This window comes from Ambystoma mexicanum, chromosome 1p (genome assembly GCF_040938575.1).
Source record: "Ambystoma mexicanum isolate Mex_15411 chromosome 1p, UKY_AmexF1_1, whole genome shotgun sequence".
In the NCBI taxonomy this organism is placed as follows: domain Eukaryota; kingdom Metazoa; phylum Chordata; class Amphibia; order Caudata; family Ambystomatidae; genus Ambystoma; species Ambystoma mexicanum.
Genome location: NC_090921.1, coordinates 317,558,060 through 317,577,590, shown reverse-complemented (window position 1 = coordinate 317,577,590; position 19,531 = coordinate 317,558,060). Strand labels below are relative to the sequence as shown.

The 19,531-nt window shown below is 44.5% G+C and overlaps 1 protein-coding gene across 1 annotated transcript in view; it reads left to right on the top strand.

The window, feature by feature from the left end:
- The window catches only part of FSTL3 (follistatin like 3), a 189,608-nt gene extending 174,776 nt beyond the window's left edge, over positions 1–14,832 (top strand). The window contains exon 5 of the mRNA XM_069647832.1: positions 6,369–14,832. Coding sequence (XP_069503933.1) covers positions 6,369–6,421 — 53 coding nt within the window. The 3' untranslated portion in view covers positions 6,422–14,832. The remainder of the gene's footprint in view (positions 1–6,368) is intronic.
- The last annotated feature ends 4,699 nt before the right edge of the window (positions 14,833–19,531 follow it).

The following is a 19,531-nucleotide window of genomic DNA, read 5'->3' as shown; positions in this document are numbered from 1 at the left end:
TGAAGCTTTGCCTCTCTGAGCACAGAGAGCAGGGAGTCCACGTCTGGTTTCCCCCACGTAACTCAGGGTGGCCAACCCCAAGTTCCTTGCAAATATTTCAAAAAAGGTAGCTGGCGCTCCTCTCAAGAAAGAACATGGCATTATAACCTGTTCTGAGGTGAGAGTTTGCAGCACACGCTTTTTGCTCACTGTGCCTTTCACAGATGGGAAATCTCCATTTGCATATCATTCTTTGTCCCGCCCACATGGGCAATCCAGCACCGAAATGCTATGGCAATTCCTCTCTGAACAAGAGTACCAAAAGCAACCCCATACACGTGTTTCAGCCTTGTTGGGCCTCATCAGTGAGGTGAAGCTTTGCCTCTCTGAGCACAGTGAGCAGGGAGTCCATGTCTGGTTGCCCCCAGGTAACTCAAGGTGACCAACCCCAAGTTCCTTGCGAACATTTCAAAAAAGGGTAGCTGGCGCTCCTCTCCAGAAAGAACATGGCATGATAACCTGTTCTGAGGTGAGAGTTTGCAGCACACGCTTTTTGCTCACTGTGTCTTTCACAAATGGGAAATCTCCATTTGCATATCAGTCTTTGTCCCGCACACATGGGCAGTCCAGCACCGAAATGCTATGGCAATTCCTCTCTGAACAAGAGTACCAAACGCAACCCCATACACGTGTTTCAGCCTTGTTGGGCCTCATCAGTGAGGTGAAGCTTTGCCTCTCTGAGCACAGTGAGCAGGGAGTCCACGTCTGGTTTCCCCCATGTAACTCAGGGTGGCCAACCCCAAGTTCCTTTCAAATATTTCAAAAAAGGTAGCTGGCGCTCCTCTCCAGAAAGAACATGGCATTATAACCTGTTCTGAGGTGAGAGTTTGCAGCACACGCTTTTTGCTCACTGTGCCTTTCACAGATGGGAAATCTCCATTTGCATATCATTCTTTGTCCCGCCCACATGGGCAATCCAGCACCGAAATGCTATGGCAATTCCTCTCTGAACAAGAGTACCAAAAGCAACCCCATACACGTGTTTCAGCCTTGTTGGGCCTCATCAGTGAGGTGAAGCTTTGCCTCTCTGAGCACAGTGAGCAGGGAGCCCACGTCTGGTTTCCCCCAGTTAACTCAGGGTGGCCAACCCCAAGTTCCTTGCAAATATTTCAAAAAAGGTAGCTGAGGCTCCTCTCCAGAAAGAACATGGCATGATAACCTGTTCTGAGGTGAGAGTTTGCAGCACACACTTTTTGCTCACTGTGCCTTTCACAGATGGGAAATCTCCATTTGCATATCATCCTTTGTCCCGCCCACATGGGCAGTCCAGCACCCAAATGCTATGGCAATTCCTCTCTGAACAAGAGTACCAAAAGCAACCCCATACACGTGTTTCAGCCTTGTTGGGCCTCATCAGTGAGGTGAAGCTTTGCCTCTCTGAGCACAGTGAGCAGGGAGTCCACGTCTGGTTGCCCCCAGGTAACTCAGGGTGACCAACCACAAGTTCCTTGCAAATATTTCAAAAAAGGTAGCTGGCACTCCTCTCCAGAAAGAACATGGCATGATAACCTGTTCTGAGTTAGAGTGACTCATTTATTATGGACGAATGACACAGATGTAATACCCCCACAGCAGCAATGTCACCTCAAAGGCTGGGGGGTAAACGAGGTTGTTTTATTCAGAGTATTTTCTTTTATTTCAAATAATAAATCAGGGAAATGCTTGTGGTCCCAAAACTCACAAAGCTGTGGACGTCACCCCAAAACACCCTTACAATGAATTCACATGACAGTGGTATAAATACACTAAGCCCTGCCTAGCTTGTTCTAACATTTTCATTCAAATTAAAATGCCAAGTGCACTTTGCACAAACATCGATACATATTTGACTATACAATTCACATCTCAATACTGTTTTCAAAGAGAAACACAAAATGTTATTTAAAAAGACAATTGACAATAATAATATTAAACGAGCAGCTGAAAATATGAATAGAATATCCCTGTTTAGCTGGACAAAACACATTATACTGCATTCACAATCAAATGGAAAGTTGCATGACTTGCTTTGATCTTTGAAGAATGAAAGGGGTTCCTGTACAGAGCAAAGACATTATAATGTTTTTTGGATTTTTAAGGTGTGAATAAATGAAAGGGTCGGTTTCAAATGCGTTGGCTTGCTTTGATAAAGGCAAAAAGAGCTTGCAGGAAATGAAACAATTTGAATACCAGTATCCTTAAATCATATTTCTTATGAACCTCCTGGACTCTGCGCCATTTTGTTTCCTTTGATTATTATTCTACTTCATCAATTGTTAAGATCAGTGTCATGCCTTGTCCCGGGAGGATAGCTCAGCAGCAACGTGCTTGCCTTGGAAACAAGACGACACGAAGCAACACAGGTTCGATGTTATTATAAATACGCAACTAAGGCATATTCCTGTAACAGCGCCTCGATGTCCCCGGGCTGTGTGAGCGCTTTAAAATTGCAAAAAATAAATAAATACATCAGGTCTTGTTAATTATTGGCCAAATAAGTGAAATCAATGAAGACAGCACGTATACCAGAAAGCTCTGCACTTTTTAAAACAAACCCAGGGAATACATTATTCAGCTTCATTTTGTGACATAACCCTCGTCCCCCTTTTTTTATTTTTTTTTTAGCTCTATTGATAATTGAATTATAGCAATATAATGAAACTTAGGTTTTTGGTTTATAGAATTAAATCACATGGACTGAAATGAGGACTATTTCAAGATGCCTTCTTGGTTGGTGCTGTCCACTGGATGAAATAGGAAAGGCACTGTGCACCCAGTTCATCTGATCCTCCTCTGCCCTTGTGGCGCCAGATAAAAATGTGTTCCCATACTCTGGACCCTTCTGATTTGCTTAGAAAATCCTTTCTGGGCCCAGTACTCCTTCCCCTATAATATTTTGGTATAGGGTTTTTCTCCCAAATTGTGTGTATGCCAGCAGGAGATGAGAGAAATAAAGCAATTCCTTTTTTCAAACATCTCTTATTACATTAGGGTAAGCTCCATTGCTTAGATGAGTTCAGTGACTGGTTTACTTCACTTTCTAACACCTACATGGGCAGTCCTTCTTGTTCCCAGAGTCCATTGAATTTGATATGTCTATCATAAATCCATTCTCAATATAGAATACAAAGAGGACTGGACTGGGTAATTCAGCAGTGGGTTACAGCAATTAAGACGTTTCCCTTGATCACCCTGCTCCCTAGCTCTAACGTAAAGCCCAGAAACTTAAGAAGCAGGGGTCTAGGTAAACCCACTGGGGAAGAAAACTATGGGGCAGTTCTTGCCGTCGAGGTGGACGTCTGCCGCGATCGTCTCAGTTCTCTAAGGTGGAGTTAGTGGCTGCAGAATTGCTTTCCCACGAACTTCAATACTACGTGGCCTCTATGTGGCTGTGTCACTCGTACATCCGTGCTAGCAGAAGTGGAAAGAGAAAGTGTGTTGGCCAATAAAGATCCCTGCTTGGTTTCCTAGAAGGATGCAGGCTCTTCGAGAAGACGTACCAGAGATAAATGATCGATCAGCAGGGTTAAAGTACCGGAAGCTACCATAAGGAATCTATGATGCTAGAAGAAAGCAGAAAAGCATTAAAGGACAGTTTTCAAACATGGTTGAAATAGAATGGACAGCAGAGATCACAAACAAACTTACGGAGCGTCTTGCTCACAAGAAGCGATGCACTGTTGTCTTGACAGTGACTGTACTTAATGATGAGACAACTGGACTCTTGCATGGCACACTCAGCACCATCTTGGGGGAACCATAGAACACCGAGCCCAAGCATCTCCACTGATGCCACCGCGAATATCAGCCAAAGCGGCTCATGACAGTGTCATAAAGATAATGTATGAACTGCAAATTAGCTTCCTAAAGGATAACAGATACTAGGCTGAATATTCATTTTTAAAATAATTATTTTTAGAATGATATGATAATGGAAAAATTACATATTCAAATTCACAAGAATACTCTGAAACTAAGGACTCAAATTGCGGTTGTGTCACTTTTTGCACAATGCCATTATTGATGTATACAGATTATGCACAAAGTATACAATTTAATATTGCTTCATGTAATTCATTCTATCCACCTTATTCTGCTGAATTCAGATCTGTATTCAGTTTTATAGTGAAACAAATGTTTCAAAGGTTGCAACTGAAAATCCATTTTCAAATGATATAGAATTGGATTGCACATTTTAAGTCGACTTTTATTGTATAGCAGCTAAATTTCATTCGTGTGACCTGCGGATTATCGCTAACAGCCATCTATTGCTTAGACTTCTATTTAACCTGGCACAAGAACGATGTAATAGTGTATTCTGTATTAAATAAGGCCTAATGGAACAGGTACACATTCTTTGCAAGACCTAATACTTTCCATGGTCAGCACTCTAGGTATCAGTTTCTGAAAATGCACTTAACCTGTCAGTGAGATTGTAAATTGCCAAATTAATAGTTTTCTGGATCTGGCCTTACAAGTGCAAAGTTGTTTTGGGGCTGATTTTGGCTATACGTTTTGTATTTTCATGTTATGTTTCAGTTTCAACACACTACACTAACTTCAATAAACACAGCTGTTGTGTTCATCTTACTTGTATTGGTCTAAGTGGTAGGTTAACGGAGGCCAGGGAATTATTGGTAAAAGAGATCTGGCTAATGGTTGTTTTGCACAAACATTATTCTATTTAAGTTCTGAGTTCATATGAATTCGTCTGGAATATAATACTGCCTCATTTACAATTCAATTTAGAGGAGTCCTAGTTCTAATAATAATTAAGCAATATGTCGGTCTATCAAGAGTTAACTATATTTCTGGGGTTATTTACATTATTTAATTTCCTTTGTAACAGCACTAAAGTAACAATGGCATGTTCTTCAGGTTGCATCTTCAATGGCATCACAAATCTATAATCATCTGATTAATGCTGTCTTTACATCAATGGTTTCTACACACATGTGAGACATGCTGGACATGGCCCTAGACTAGCTCTTTAATGACAATCCCCACTTCCTTACAGTTGGACCTGGTGGGCACTCAGGAAGTAACGATAGCCTAGCACTTTAGTGACAGCAACACTTCATCTAAGATGTACCTGTGGGGGACTCAGGGAGTGGCACAAGCATATCGCTTTAGTGATAAACACCCATTTGTCTCTCTGGAGCACGAGTGGGTCATTAAGAACAAATAAAGCACTACATGCAAACATGATAAGTGGTATTACATGGTTTGACTATCCTACATTCAATGTAGGCCAGTCTTGCCAAGTAATAACACTTATCACATTTGCTTTACCTTGACTCCAAGAAAAGATGCTATGCCACCTTAAGACAGGTATATGCAGACTGGCTCTAAGATTAAGATAAATATATGCATACTGGCACTACTAGTGCCAGTCTGCATATACTTTCACAATGCGGTGCAGCATTTTTTACTTAGCATAAAAGGAAAGCAAACATGATAAGTGATATTATGGAGCTAGCCTGGCGTACATTGTTTGTTTCAGTGTGCACTTTCTTACTGTGGCATTTGTTACTTTTTACTTGGCATCAAGGGTAAAGCAAATGTGAGGAGTGTTTTACGTACCTTGATTGGATTACAATGGTGGCTTCAGTCAGGCCATATATTCTTAGTGTGCCTTGCATTTTTGTACTTGCCATCAAGGGAAACAGCGAACTTAAGTGTGATTATGTGGTACACTTGGCCTATGACGGTATAGCCAGTCTGGTACTTTATTTCTGCGGCATGGCATTTCTTACTGTCTGGGAGTCCTTATACTGGCATATTTAGTTGCAGCCTGCATGGACATGAATGGGCACAGCCATCATGAACATGTTTTATATACTGGTATATTTTGTGGGCAAAGGCATCATGAAAATATGCCCTAGAAAAATGTTCCTGCGCTTTGTGGTTGACATGTGTGTGGTTTCTTATCCAAGTTTTCACAAAATGTGCTGTAAATTGCACTCATTTAATGCATTATTTTAAAAGGTTTCTTGGAGGAGAACTCCCACGAACCACCCTTGTTTCTTTTGGGATCCCTCGCTGCACTCGATCGCTTGCACATATCCGGCACATACATTTACGCCTCTCAATTCAAAAAATGTACTAGCCACCACTGTATGACTTCAGTATTTCTAAAGGTTCACTGCAGGCGGGCAGTAGTCAATATCATGCCAAGCCACCAATATCATGCCAAGCCACCAATTCAGTCTCTGAACTGTTGCAGAAACTTCCTAAATGGCTGTATGCCAGCCTGTCTGCCAGTCACAGAGAGCTGATGCTTGTCTAGTGGTCCCCACCATGCCACACTGCATTCTAACTACTGCTGTTTCTCTTCTCTTACTTTCCAGCTCCTGCGAAACCCCCCATCGACCCAGGAAATGTGGAGGAGAACTATGTGTGAGATGGGAGACAGCTCACTGGCAGTCTTGGAGGGCATTACGCGTGAATATTGTACATATGGTAGAACTGATATTTATTGAGTTGGAGACTATTTATGTCACATTTGTCCTACTAAAAATTGGCACATTTTATTTGGTGTCCAAACAAACCTGCATTGTGATTCTAGGCTTCAGGAAAATGGCACCACATGCATTTATAGAACCGTTTTCCTGGCATTTCTACATGAGCTGTTCAAAGAACAGCCGCCAAAAGGGGGCACAGAGCGCCTGGCCGAAGCCCACCTCCCCAGAGAACACAGGATGTCTTGCATCAGGAACTTTAAAACATCTCCAGCATTGCAAAGGAAACAGCAAGTGGTAGGTCTTCTATCAGACCAAAGGAAACAGCAAGTGGCGTTTTTTCAATCAGCAGCTAAGGAAAGACCTGAGGAAGCCTTGAAAAGTGAGAAAGACGTTTAACCGAAACATTATGCTGACAAAGCTCATTATAACAAGGCTGGGCATCTGAAAAAAGAACAACGGAGCAGCGTGACCCCAAGGACAACAGAACATATTTCTAATGTGAGAGAGCCAGCCATTAATGCAATTGTGGTCATGCACACCGTGCAAGAGGAGAGGGATACTTTGTGCATGCTTATTATGTATTTACAGGGGTCCAGTGCTAGGGCAAAACAAACACCCTGCTCACACAGAGGAGTGGTTCAACAGGGAAGGTAACACAGCATGGGCAGCCGCAGGGCAAGCTTCATTCACATACACAGACCAAGTTGAGCACAGGCTGCACCAGTACAAACTTCCCTCACAGACAGAACGAGTAAAGCTATGGTTACAGCAGGTCAACCTTTCTTCAAACATGAAACAGATACATCAGAGTGAGGTGCTCAAGCCTCCATCACACATTGATAATATGCAGCATGGGTATCAGTTATGCTGGCTGTTCTCAAACACACCCACAGTAGGTCCAGCATGGGAATATATGCTGCAGGATTCCTCACACACACAAATAGCCACAGAATGGGCACCTGCCAGGAACAGCACATGAATGTCTACTGCCCCAAGCAAAGAGCAATGTTGATGCTCACTCCCCTTCCAATGAGTCCAGATGATATATTCTTAGGGTTAAAAAGACACCCCCTGGGGTCCTTTTGCTGGTGGTGCCCTGGGCAGGTGATTGCAATAGCCTTATGTTAGCAACAGCCCCGACATTAGCAAAGAGAGAGAACATATACAACCCGAGAAGATGCAGCGCCAGATCCCCTGACATACAGAATGAGTTCGGTAGGGAAAGCAACAGTGCAGGCTTCCATCACACAATGAACATGTAGCACAAGCAGCAGCTATGCACGCTTCCCTCGTGCACATAATGGATACAGCACAGGCCGCAGCAGTGCAAGCCACTCTCAGACACGCAAACGTACCAGCAGGTCACGTTTCGCTCTCACAATCAAAAGGAACAACTCATACATTAGCAATGCAAGTGTCCCCTCACACGAAATGATCATATCACGGGCAGCAGCAGTGCTTCCCTTGGACACAGAATAATGAACATGTAGCAGCAGTACCTCCCTCGTGCACTGAGTAAGTGCACAGGCAGCAGCAGGGCCTCCCTCACACCCACACTATAGGAATACAGGCAACAGTAGTACGTCCCTCATGCACTATGTAGGTACACAGGCAGCTGCAGGGCCTACCTCACACACTATAGGTATACAGACAGCAGCAGTGTCTCCCTTGCACACAGAAAAAATACACAGGCAGCATCAGTGATTCCCTCATACACAGAAAAGGTACACAAGCAGCAGCAGTACCTCTGTCCCACACAGAATAAGTACACAGTGAGCAGTGCCTCCCTCACACATAGAATAAGTACCCAGTCAGCAGTGCCTCCCTCACACATAGAATAAGTACACAGTCAGCAGCATTGCCTCCCTTGCAGACAAAATAAGGACACAGGCAGCATCAGTGCTTCCCTCGTGCACTGAGTAAGTGCACAGGCAGCAGCAGGGCCTCCCTCACACAAACACTATAGGTATACAGACAGCAGCAGTGCCTCCCTTGCACACAGAAATAATACACAGGCAGCAGCAGTACCTCCCTCATGCACTGAGTAAGTGCACAGGCAGCAGCAGTGCTTCCCTTGGACACTGAAAAAATACACAGGCAGCAGCAGTACCTCCCTCATGCACTGAGTAAGTGCACAGGCAGCAGCAGTGCTTCCCTTGGACACAGAATAAGCTCAAAGGCAGCAGCAGAGCCTCCCGAGCACACAGAAGAAGTCAACAGGCAGCAGCATTGCTTCCATCATACACAGAATAAGCACACTGACAGCCGCAGTGTTTCCCACGCATCACACACATAATAAGAACGCAGGCTCCAGCAGTGCCTGCCTCACACACAGAAGTACACAGACAGCAACCGTTCCTCCCTCGCACACAGAATAAGGACACAGGTAGCAGCATTGCCTCCCTCACCCACATAATAAGTAGACGGGCAGCAGCAGTGCCTCCCTCAAACACAGAGCAATTATGCAGGCAGCAGCAGTGCCTACTTTTCACACAGACTAACTGCACAGGCAGCAACTGTGCCTCCCCAGCACACAGAATAAGTACACCGGAAGCAGCAGTGCCTCCTTCGCACACAGGATAGGGACAAAGGCAGCAGCAGTGCCTCCCTCGCACACAGAATAAGCTCAAAGGCAGCAGCAGTGCCTCCCTCGCACACAGAATAGGGGTACAGGCAGCAGCGTCTCTCTCATACACAGAATAGGTACACCAGAAGCAAAAGTGCCTCATTCGCAGACAGAATAGGGACACAGTCAGCAGCAGTGCCTCCTTCACCCACATAATGGGGACACAGGCAGCAGCAGTGCCTCCTTCACACACAGAATAGGGACACAGGTAGCAGCAGTGCCTCCTTCACACACACAATAGGGGCACAGGCAGGAGCAGTGCCTCCTTCACACAAAGAATAGGGGCACAGGCAGAAGCAGCGCCTCCTCCACACACAGAATAGGGACACAGGGAGCAGCAGAGCCTCCCTCGCACACAGAATAAGCTCAAAGGCAGCAGCAGTGCCTCCCTCGCACACAGAATAGGGGTACAGGCAGCAGCAGTGTCTCTCTTATACACATAATGGGGACACAGGCAGCAGCAGTGCCTCCTTCACACACAGAATAGGGACACAGGCAGCAGCAGTGCCTCCTTCACACACAGAATAGGGACACAGGCAGCAGCAGTGCCTTCTTCACAGACAGAATAGGGACATAGGCAGCAGCAGTGCCTCCCTCATACACAGAATAGGCACACAGGCAGCAGCAGTGCCTCCTTCACACAAAGAATAGGGGCACAGGCAGAAGCAGTGCCTCCCTCGCAGATAGAATAGGGACACAGGCAGAAGCAGTGCCTCCCTCATACACAGAATGAGCACACAGGCAGCAGTAGTGCCTCCTTCACACACAGAATAGGGACACAGGCAGAAGCAGTGCTACCCTCACACACAGAATAGGGGCACAGGCAGAAGCAGTACCTCCCTCGCAAACAGAATAAGTACACAGACAGCAACAGTGCCTCCTTCACACACATAATGGGAACACAGGCAGCAGCAGTGTCTCCTTCAACACAGAATGGGGACGCAGGCAGCAGCAGTGCCTCCTTCACACACAGAATAGGGGCACAGGTAGCAGCAGGGCCTCCTTCACACACAGACTAGGGACACAGGCAGCAGCAGTGCCTCCCTTGCAAACAGAATAGGTACACAGACAGCAACAGCGCCGCCCTCACACACATAATGGGGACGCAAGCAGCAGCAGTGCCTCCTTCACACACATAATGGGAACACAGGCAGCAGCAGTGTCTCCTTCACACACAGAATGGGGACGCAGGCAGCAGTAGTGCCTCCTTCACACACAGACTAGGGACACAGGCAGCAGCAGTGCCTCCCTCATACACAGAATGAGCACACAGGCAGCAGTAGTGCCCCCTTCACACACAGAATAGGGGCACAGGCAGAAGCAGTGCCACCCTCACACACAGAATAGGGACACAGGCAGAAGCAGTGCCTCCCTCATACACAGAATGAGCACACAGGCAGCAGCAGTGCCTCCTTCACACATAGAATAGGGGCAGAGGCAGCAGCATTGCCTCCCTTGCAAACAGAATAAGTTCAAAGGCAGCAGCAGTGCCTCCCTCACACGCAGAATGGGGGCACAGGCAGCAGCAGTGCCTCCCTCGCACACAGAATGGGGATCCAGGTGGCAGAAGTGCCTCTCTCGCACACAGAATAGGGGCACAGGCAGAAGCAGTGCCTCCCTCGCAAACAGACTAGGCACACAGACAGCAACAGCGCCGCCCTCACACACATAATGGGGACGCAGTCAGCAGCAGTGCCTCCTTCACACACATAATGGCAGCAGTGCCTCCTTCACACACATAATGGGGACGCAGGCAGCAGCAGTGCCTCCTTCACACACATAATGGGGACGCAGGCAGCAGCAGTGCCTCCTTCACCCACAGAATGGGAACACAGGCAGCAACAGTTCCTGCCTCGCACACATAATAGAGGCACAGGCAGCAACAGTGTCTCCCTCGAACACATAATGGGGACGCAGGCAGCAGCAGTGCACGCTTTCACAGCAGAGCGTGTAGAGAAGTTGAAGGAACCTAGGGCTTTGTTCTGGTTTTTAGCTCCACTTTCACAAGGGAAAGAATTAAGCACGAGCCAAGGTGAGATTAAGCGTGCTCTTTTTAATCAATGAGGTGGAGGGGGCCCTCCCTTGGCACATGTCAGAGGCAGCAGCGCATGCGTCATTGGGAGATTACTTACAATATGAGCCCTACTAATGTTCTGAGCTGAATCTGCCAGTGGCCCCCAAGCATCACCTAGGAAATACTGGATCCCCCCCCCCCCCCGCCCCTGTCACGATAGAAGCAGTGGCGGGCCAGCAGATGAGACGCTGTGTGATAGAGGGCTACGCCTATGCATCAGGCACTGCAGTTGCAAATCACACACTATATTTGCATACATAGGTGTATTGGCAGAGAAGAGATGCTGGTCTATCGAAACCTGCCACAATCGGATACCGTCTGAATGGCAGATGCCGCTGGCACCCTGGACCTCTGCATGCTGGTCACACAGGATTATGACTTTAGCTGAACATCCCTTCAAAATCCAGCTCAACTTCAAAGGTTTTTTCACAATTCCCAGTGACACGGCGCCTTTTTTAAGAGCACTCTGCCAGGTTGCTCAGCAGCACACTCTGACCCAGCTGGCACAAACGCTTTGTGAACAACTGTCAGTATTACTTGAGTAGTCTACCGGCATCAGATCATCCTGGAGTCTGGGGTCTGCAACCTGTGGCTTGCCAGATGTTTTGGTATACATACATCTCCCATCAGGCTAAGCCATCTCAATGAATGGGAACGGGAAATGGGAAACAAGACCACTTGGAGCACCAGAGGTTCGAATCACGGATCCGCGCTTTGAAACTAAATTCACATAAGTTATAAGGCGCGTTAAAAAAAAAAAAAAAAAAAAAAATTGTGGGTATTTATCAGCGAGGGAAAATAATATCTACAGTAAGCGTTATAGAAAAAAAGAGGGTATCAATTGGTTTCCCCCGACTGTTTGTATATGCTCCTGCGTGGTTTGCAATAATATCTGAGTGTTTGTAAATACATGAGATGGATGATTCTGTAAGTGTGTTCTCACTTTGTGCAACTCCTCTTAACCTCCACCGTGAACAATGCGAAGTTCTCGTTTCATGAATAACTTTTGGAATACAAATATTGATCAGGCGTACAGCACACAGACTACCAGCAGGATTGCCTCTTGGCACTTTATGATAATAGGGTACATGTGTTTCCAAATTAAAGGTACTTATTTAATCGAGTTCCAAAAAACAAATGCCTGGGTGGAACTTCCATTTCTTCGGTTACTGATGCTTACTGCAGCACGTGGGCTTTGGTCATTAGATACCTGACACCAGGAGACCCCATCAGTGCCAGTCGACAGTTTCCAGGTGCAACTGGAGCTTTCTCCATTGCAGTCCAATGGAGGCTCGAAGGGCCCATTTGCCAGCAACTGCATCTAGCAGAAAGCATTTGCAATTGGGAAGTTGCGCGTGAACCTGATATGATATGATATGATAGGTATTTATAACGCGCTTAATACCCAGAGGTTTCTAAGCACGGACCCAGGGATCGAACCTGTGTTGCTCCGTGTTGTCTTGCTTCCAAGGCGAGCACGTTGCCGTTGAGCTATCCTCCTACCACTGATGGTCACTTCAATCGAGCTGTTAATGAACAGGTTATATATACCCAGTTCTGCCCAGTGATGCATCCCACGTGGCAGTGGCGGAGTGTCACGTGGTACCCCAGGAATTTGATTGGCCTCCCCAGGTGCCACCCCATTATCCTAAACTATAATCATTATGCGTCTGTGCCCACCCTTGCATAAGTCAGTGCCCCACTTGGACCACCCCGGTCCAAAGAGTCTGGACACGCCACTGCTACATGGGTTGGAGAGGGCCCCATCCCCCCAATGTTACAAGCTGCTGAGCTCGCTCACCAGGGGTCCTTCAATGGAGGCTGGATAGGCAGATCTTGGAGTAAGGAAATCGTCAGAAATGGGGCCGGTCTTTAAAGGTAAAGTTTTTAAACTAGGACAGACATGGGTAAGGTCTGTGTTTGTGAAATCTGGCAGTCTCTAATGACATCCTGGTGGCCTGAAGGCAGGAATGACAAATATATGAATAAATGAGGCAAAAGGCCGAACCTTTAAAAAGTCTAGTGTACACAGGTGCCAAACATCTGTCGATTCTGCGCTTCAAGCTATCCCTGGAGACCTAGTGGTGTAAAATAAATCTTTAGAGGCACACACAGTGAAAGACCTTTAGTTAAGATAAGGTAAAGTGGCTCTGATTCAACTCAATAAAACCCGGGAATTCGGCAGGTCTAGGAAGTGACGACCCCGTAGATTTCACTATTTTGATCTGATGGTCGATCCCAGCTGTGATCTCATGTATGTGCTCATGGACTGGGATTGCGCAACAAGGGGGAGAGCCGCGCATCAAAGCCCTGACTTCTCCCAGGACTATAGGGGAATGGACCATCACCTGCCATCCAGCCCGCCTCAGTGGGTAGTATTGCCCTCCTCAGTGGGTATTATTGCTCGCCTCAGCGGGTATTACTGCTTAACCACTGGCCAGGTCTCCTTCACATGGAGACCTGGACGCTTCAGAGTAGTCAGACAGGGGTTTCAGTCGCTAGGGCTAGGGGGGCTGGTTTATCACCAATGATGAGTGCCTTTGAGGACACAGGGGCTCAAGCATCAGTCTTGTTGGGAGACAATTGCTCTGTGTTTACAAATCATGAATGCGATGTACTAAGGCTGGCATGGAGTCTGCCTGTAGTGCTAAGGTGCTGGCATGCAGTCTGCCTTTCTTCCAAGCTTTCATGCCAGGTGCTAACGGTGTGAGGGTGAATGTTGGGTCAGCCTTTTAGGGTCTTCTCTCAGGCTGCAAGTCTCGAGTGCCCAGAATATATATGCAGGGCCTTTTCAGTCAAGCTCTGCATTGGCCTGTCCTCGGGATTGGCTTGCAGAGATCAAGTGGTGGCAACCTCAAAAACAGTCAGGGCACATACAAGATATGCGTCCTATCTGCCTCTTACCTGTAGCCCAGGGGTGCCCCCACCACTCTGCAGTGAAAGGGATTCCATTGCAGTGCAGCCTTGTGATCTTGTGCCCACATTATATATTGTGAGGAATTGTGTTCTGTATGAATGCATTATTTGGCATATGGAACACATATGTAGTTAATATATCCCTTGCCATTGTCTAGTCTTAATGTACTGAATTGCAATGTACATCTCTATCCATTGCATCTACTCAATGTTCATCTTTGCATTTGCATCGTGTTTGACCATTTTTCAGGGAACAAGCAAAACAGATGTAAAAAAGGTTTTTAAAAAAGATGCAAATGCACGGATCTGCAACATATGCAAATACATAAATATGTTAATGCACAACATAGCGACATAGAACAAATTGCAAAGAAGTGTTTGTCTTTCAGTGCCACCCCTTTTCCTCTTTCTTTGTTAAAGTGAAATTTTGAAAACTTATTTTATCTTACAACCAACAATACAGTTCTAAACCTTGCTCTTATGAACACAGAAGGGCTCTTTAAGGCCCTTGAACATTCGCGTGCATTAGTGATGTAATTGTGGTTCATGTTAAAAAAAGTAGTTTTTGTTTTCAACTTTTTCTATGAAAATATGTTCCTTTCTATTTTTGTATTGCTGCGGCTTGAGAGCTTCTGTGTCACCGTATTGCGGTGCCTGACGGGCCTCGTATTCATTTCTGAGGTTTGTAGAATATTATTGTACATTTTGGTTTATCATTAAAATCTTAACTATGAGGTGTGTCGTGTATTTCTTCATCTCTTCCCACTAGTGATCGAAGTGAGCAGGAACGGACAGGAGCAGTGTTCTCGACATTTATTTTTTCTTTCAACAGTTCCACTGCTTTTTACAACCATATTCACCATTCCGGAACCCTACTTTTTGAAGTTAAAGCATGCTTGTACACCTCACCATTTTACAGCAGTTGCAGCTAAACTGAACTCTGAGCATCCATTTATGAAGGCTAACTTACATAGCCTGGATGGATTCTAGTTGGCTTCATCTTAGCCAGGGAGGATGGGGGAGGTTCTGGTAACACGAAGAAGGAATACCGTCTCCCCCTGATTTTATTATCTCAGGTAAACTGCTAAGACAATGACGTTTCTAAAGGTCTATGACATTCACAAGGGATACTTTTTAAACACGCTAAAGAGGATGTGTCCATTCAAGCCCCGGGGCAATTGTCAAGTTGTAGAAGGAGCCTTGGTGACTAGTCGCTTGCACTATTGTAATGAACTCCTGGGGGTTTTGCAATTAAACTTAGCAGCCCCAGGTAGCTCAAACCTGATTGTTTTCTGTAAGCACCATGATCACGTCCCAGCTGGTCACAGGAACTGGGTGTGGCTTCCAGTAGAGTAGGCAATTCAGCTTAAAAGTTTGCATCCTTATTAGTTCCTTTCAATGGATGCTGCCCACCTTTGGGATAGTATCACATAGTACATCCAAGGATGGAACCTTTGGTCTAGAGAGGATCACAGACTATTTATCCCGTAAAAACTGTTACAGGCCAGAGGAGATAAGACTTTCATTCGTGGAAACACAGGATTTGGGGTAAATTACCAAATTCGTTACTGACAAGTTTCTAGTTCCATGCCCCTGTTGAAGCAGCATCTGCTCAGGTAGATGTTAGGTATACCTTCTAGTGGAGATACGATCAGTGAGTCTATGCAATAAATGAATGATTCCCTGACAAAGCAACGGAACCATTCAGAGGCACCATCTACTTTTGCTCATTCCACCTACTCGGCTGTCAAATTGCCCCAGCCGCAACATCTTGTCAAATGTTGCACTATGCTCCCGCCTATCCAGTCACCCGCCGAGACACAGTTCCACTACATTTTTCAGGAACACTTCTTCCACTGCTTTGCACCCAATGTCAGCCTTATGGTGCCTGGAGGTTTACAATTTGCTCTTTCCAATGCATGGAGTATGAACAGGCTGTCCAGGTTTTTTCAATTCAAGGAGGTTCAGATGGAGAACAATAAGTCATTCTTACCCTTCTCTGTGGGGATGAAATTAAGTGCACTTCAGAGTTCACACCATATTTACGCTGGTTATCCTGAATTACACTGGGTTTTTGATAATTTTTGGTTTATTCAGAGGGACAAAGATTGTTGACTGATGTGGATATATTTGTTTTACAGGAAACATGATGCATCAAACCCTTTTTCATCAATGGTTTCCAAATAATATACAAACATAGTATCCCCTCTAAGAAGGGTAGGGCGAGTGGGGCTTAGATATAGGTGTAAAATCAATTGACTTTGTTTACTAATGCAATGAAATCAGCAAACATTTTAATGCGAATTTTGAAATATCCTTTATGCCAAGCTGAGGAAATCTTGATTATGAATGTTTATGACCCTCCTGGTGGGGCGCAAACCCGCAAAATTCAGAATATTGTGCTAGAGGCTATCTCTGATTGGTTTGAGCGAACAGCAAATGGTCATGTCATTTTTGTGGGTGATCTTAATAAAAGAGATCTACATTTACTTGATAACCTCTCTAATGGGAGCCCTAACTCCTGGTCAAGAATTATAGATTTCTTTGACCGAAAGTTCTTGGAACTGTTTTATGACAATGACCATGAATTGCAATACACTTGGTCTAATGGAATAGTAAAATATTTTATTGGTTATGTGATGGTTGATACAGGGTTGGGTCCCCTATGTAGTTCAGTGTATATCACTCACAATAAGCTAAGTGACATGGAGTATTAAGTTGGATTATGAGGGTCAAAACAAGTTTCCCATTGGTGGGCAAATGCTCCATGGTTACGTCTAACAGACTCCATTGGGAACCTAGTAATATTAAAATCACAAATTGGTCTATAAATCAAAGTTTGTTGGCTTTGGAGGAGATACTGATTGCATTTTTTGGGATCTGGGAGATATAGTCACTGCTGTGATGCAACAGCCCAGAAATGCAAAGTCCGAAAGCATATCTAAAGTCATCGTAAATTATCAGATTCACTTTTGATCACATTATCTTAGAAAGAAGGAAACAATATCGCCGAGCCCGTAAGGGGATTAGATCTAATGCCAGTATTGATCCTCAACAGAGATAAAAAATGTTAACCAATGTGTGCACTAAATATCGAAATTGGCACAAATTGCACCAATCTTCAATTAGAGGATCCAATTGGCTGAAATTATTTCAGTGGTTAAAGACGCATAATACGGGTACTTTTTGGTGCTGTTATAATAACTACTGTATGTTCCTTTCACCAGTAGAACCAATCCAATATCCCAGGAGGTAAGGTTGTTATATATCCAACGCCTATATTTTACCTTGGTGAACTCTCGAAGAGGGACTGGATGATTTATTAATCTTGAGTCATGTTTAGCGAGGAAAATAAGCTTGGCTAACTGGGAGAAGATATTAAGGAGGAAAATGTACTGCGTCTTATTGGCAAAGTCCAAGCCTCAAGGGCGCCTTGCCCTGACAAAATTCCAAATTTGGTTTTTAAGAGTGACAACAAATTGTGGGCCAGGGTGCTGGAGGTCTTTTTTAAGCACATAGAACAGACTTGTAAATTGCGAGACAGCTGGCGGAGATGTATCATGGTCCCGATTTATAAGAAAGGCAGTAGATTAGAACCATCAAACTACCGCATTTTGACCATGATGGACTCCAGCCAGAAACTGTTTGCCAATTTTCTATTGAAGCAGTTGTCTGGTTGGTTTGAAGATAGGAAAATCCCGAGTATATTCCAAACGGGCTTCTGAAAGTGATATAATACTATTACAAGTATTGTCAGTTACAGTTTCTCATTCATGAAGGGCCTAAGGGGGTAGGCAAGCTTCATTGTTGCTATTTGGACTTCTCAAAAGTATTCGACTTGGTCTCAAGACCTAAATTATGGACTAATCTAAAAGAATGGGGCATTGATCCTCAATTGCTGTATTTCATACAATATGTATATACAAATACAACAGTTGCTATTTGTCTTAGCGCTGAGGGTCATCATTCCAAATTTATACCAACAAATTTGTGCCTCAAGCAGGGCTGTACACTCAGACCAATTCTATATAATGCTTATACAGCAGATATGGAAACAGCCTTGTTGTCTGTATAAAATTTGCCACTGAGGATAAATTGCATAAAAGCAGTCAGTTTGTTGTACGCTGACAATATTATTATTTTCAATCAAACACAAATTGGTTTGCAGCAATGCCTTGTCTATTTATGAGAGGGAACATGAAATGGTCATTAATAAAATAAAGACTAAGACGATGAGCCTAGGGGGTCTCACAGAACCATTAAGAGATTTAAGTGGCAGATGGAGACTACCGTATTGGAATGTGCCCAGGAAGCTTTCAATCTGGGCTTTCCCATAGCGATCTACATCCTACTATGAGGCCTTTCTACATGCAAAAATCTGGAATCAATGGTTGGTTATAAGAAAGTATATAGAGCATTGCAGGCACTTTAATATACAGGGATTTGTGGAGATTTATAAAATGAGTATTGTTCCCTCAGTATTTTACGCTTTAGAAGCCCTCCCACATTTTTACGATCAATCATAAACCTCCATAGGGGAGTACTAGTTGAAACTTTAAGACTTGAATATGGTCTCCAATCCCTGCATTCAATGTGATCAGTCAAAAAAGTGCTACTTTTTCCCAAACTGTGCACAGCTGATCAGTCCTCCAATGACTTATTGAAGTTATTGGGTCAAAAGAGGTATGGAGATTGTCAAAATCAATACATTGGTGAACTTTTAACCTTCACCAAAAGATACCTGCTTATATCTGGAGGTGTTTGAACCCTGCCCGGATTACAAAAGAGTTATTAATAGCAAGGGATGGCAAATGTATTTATTTTTATTTTATTTATTTATTCTTGTTTTTAAAGTGCACGCTCAGCCCGTGGGCATCGTGGCGCTGTTACATATAAGCATTTGGCTGGTTACAGTAGGAAGGTTATTAGTTTACAGGCATTTTGATTTACGGTATCATGTTTTAGATATATACGTTTACAAGGCATTTAGATTTACAGTATACAAGGCATTTAGAATTCACAGTATCATATTTTTTGTAACATACATACGCAGTGCAGACATCAGGGCGTTTAAGATATGTGTCGTTCATGTTGGAAGGGACGGTGGGAGGTGATTATGTGAAGAGCATGGTTTTGAGGGATTTCCGAAAGGGTATTTGGTTGGTAGTATTGACAAGATGCATAAATTGAAAAGATACAGGGAAAATTGGTTTCAAAGTTTTAACAGGGAGGGGGGTGCCACATAGCTACCCAGCTAAATCTTCTTGCCCAAAGCTGAGGCGTTTCACAATGCAGCTTTGCCTCAATATCTTGCACAATAAAGAATATGTTAGTCACTGGCAAAATGATTTAGTACAGGACGAATTATGCAGGGGCTGTAATTTGGTGCCCGAGACCTGTCGACATATATTGACCTCCAGCTTTAACATCTTA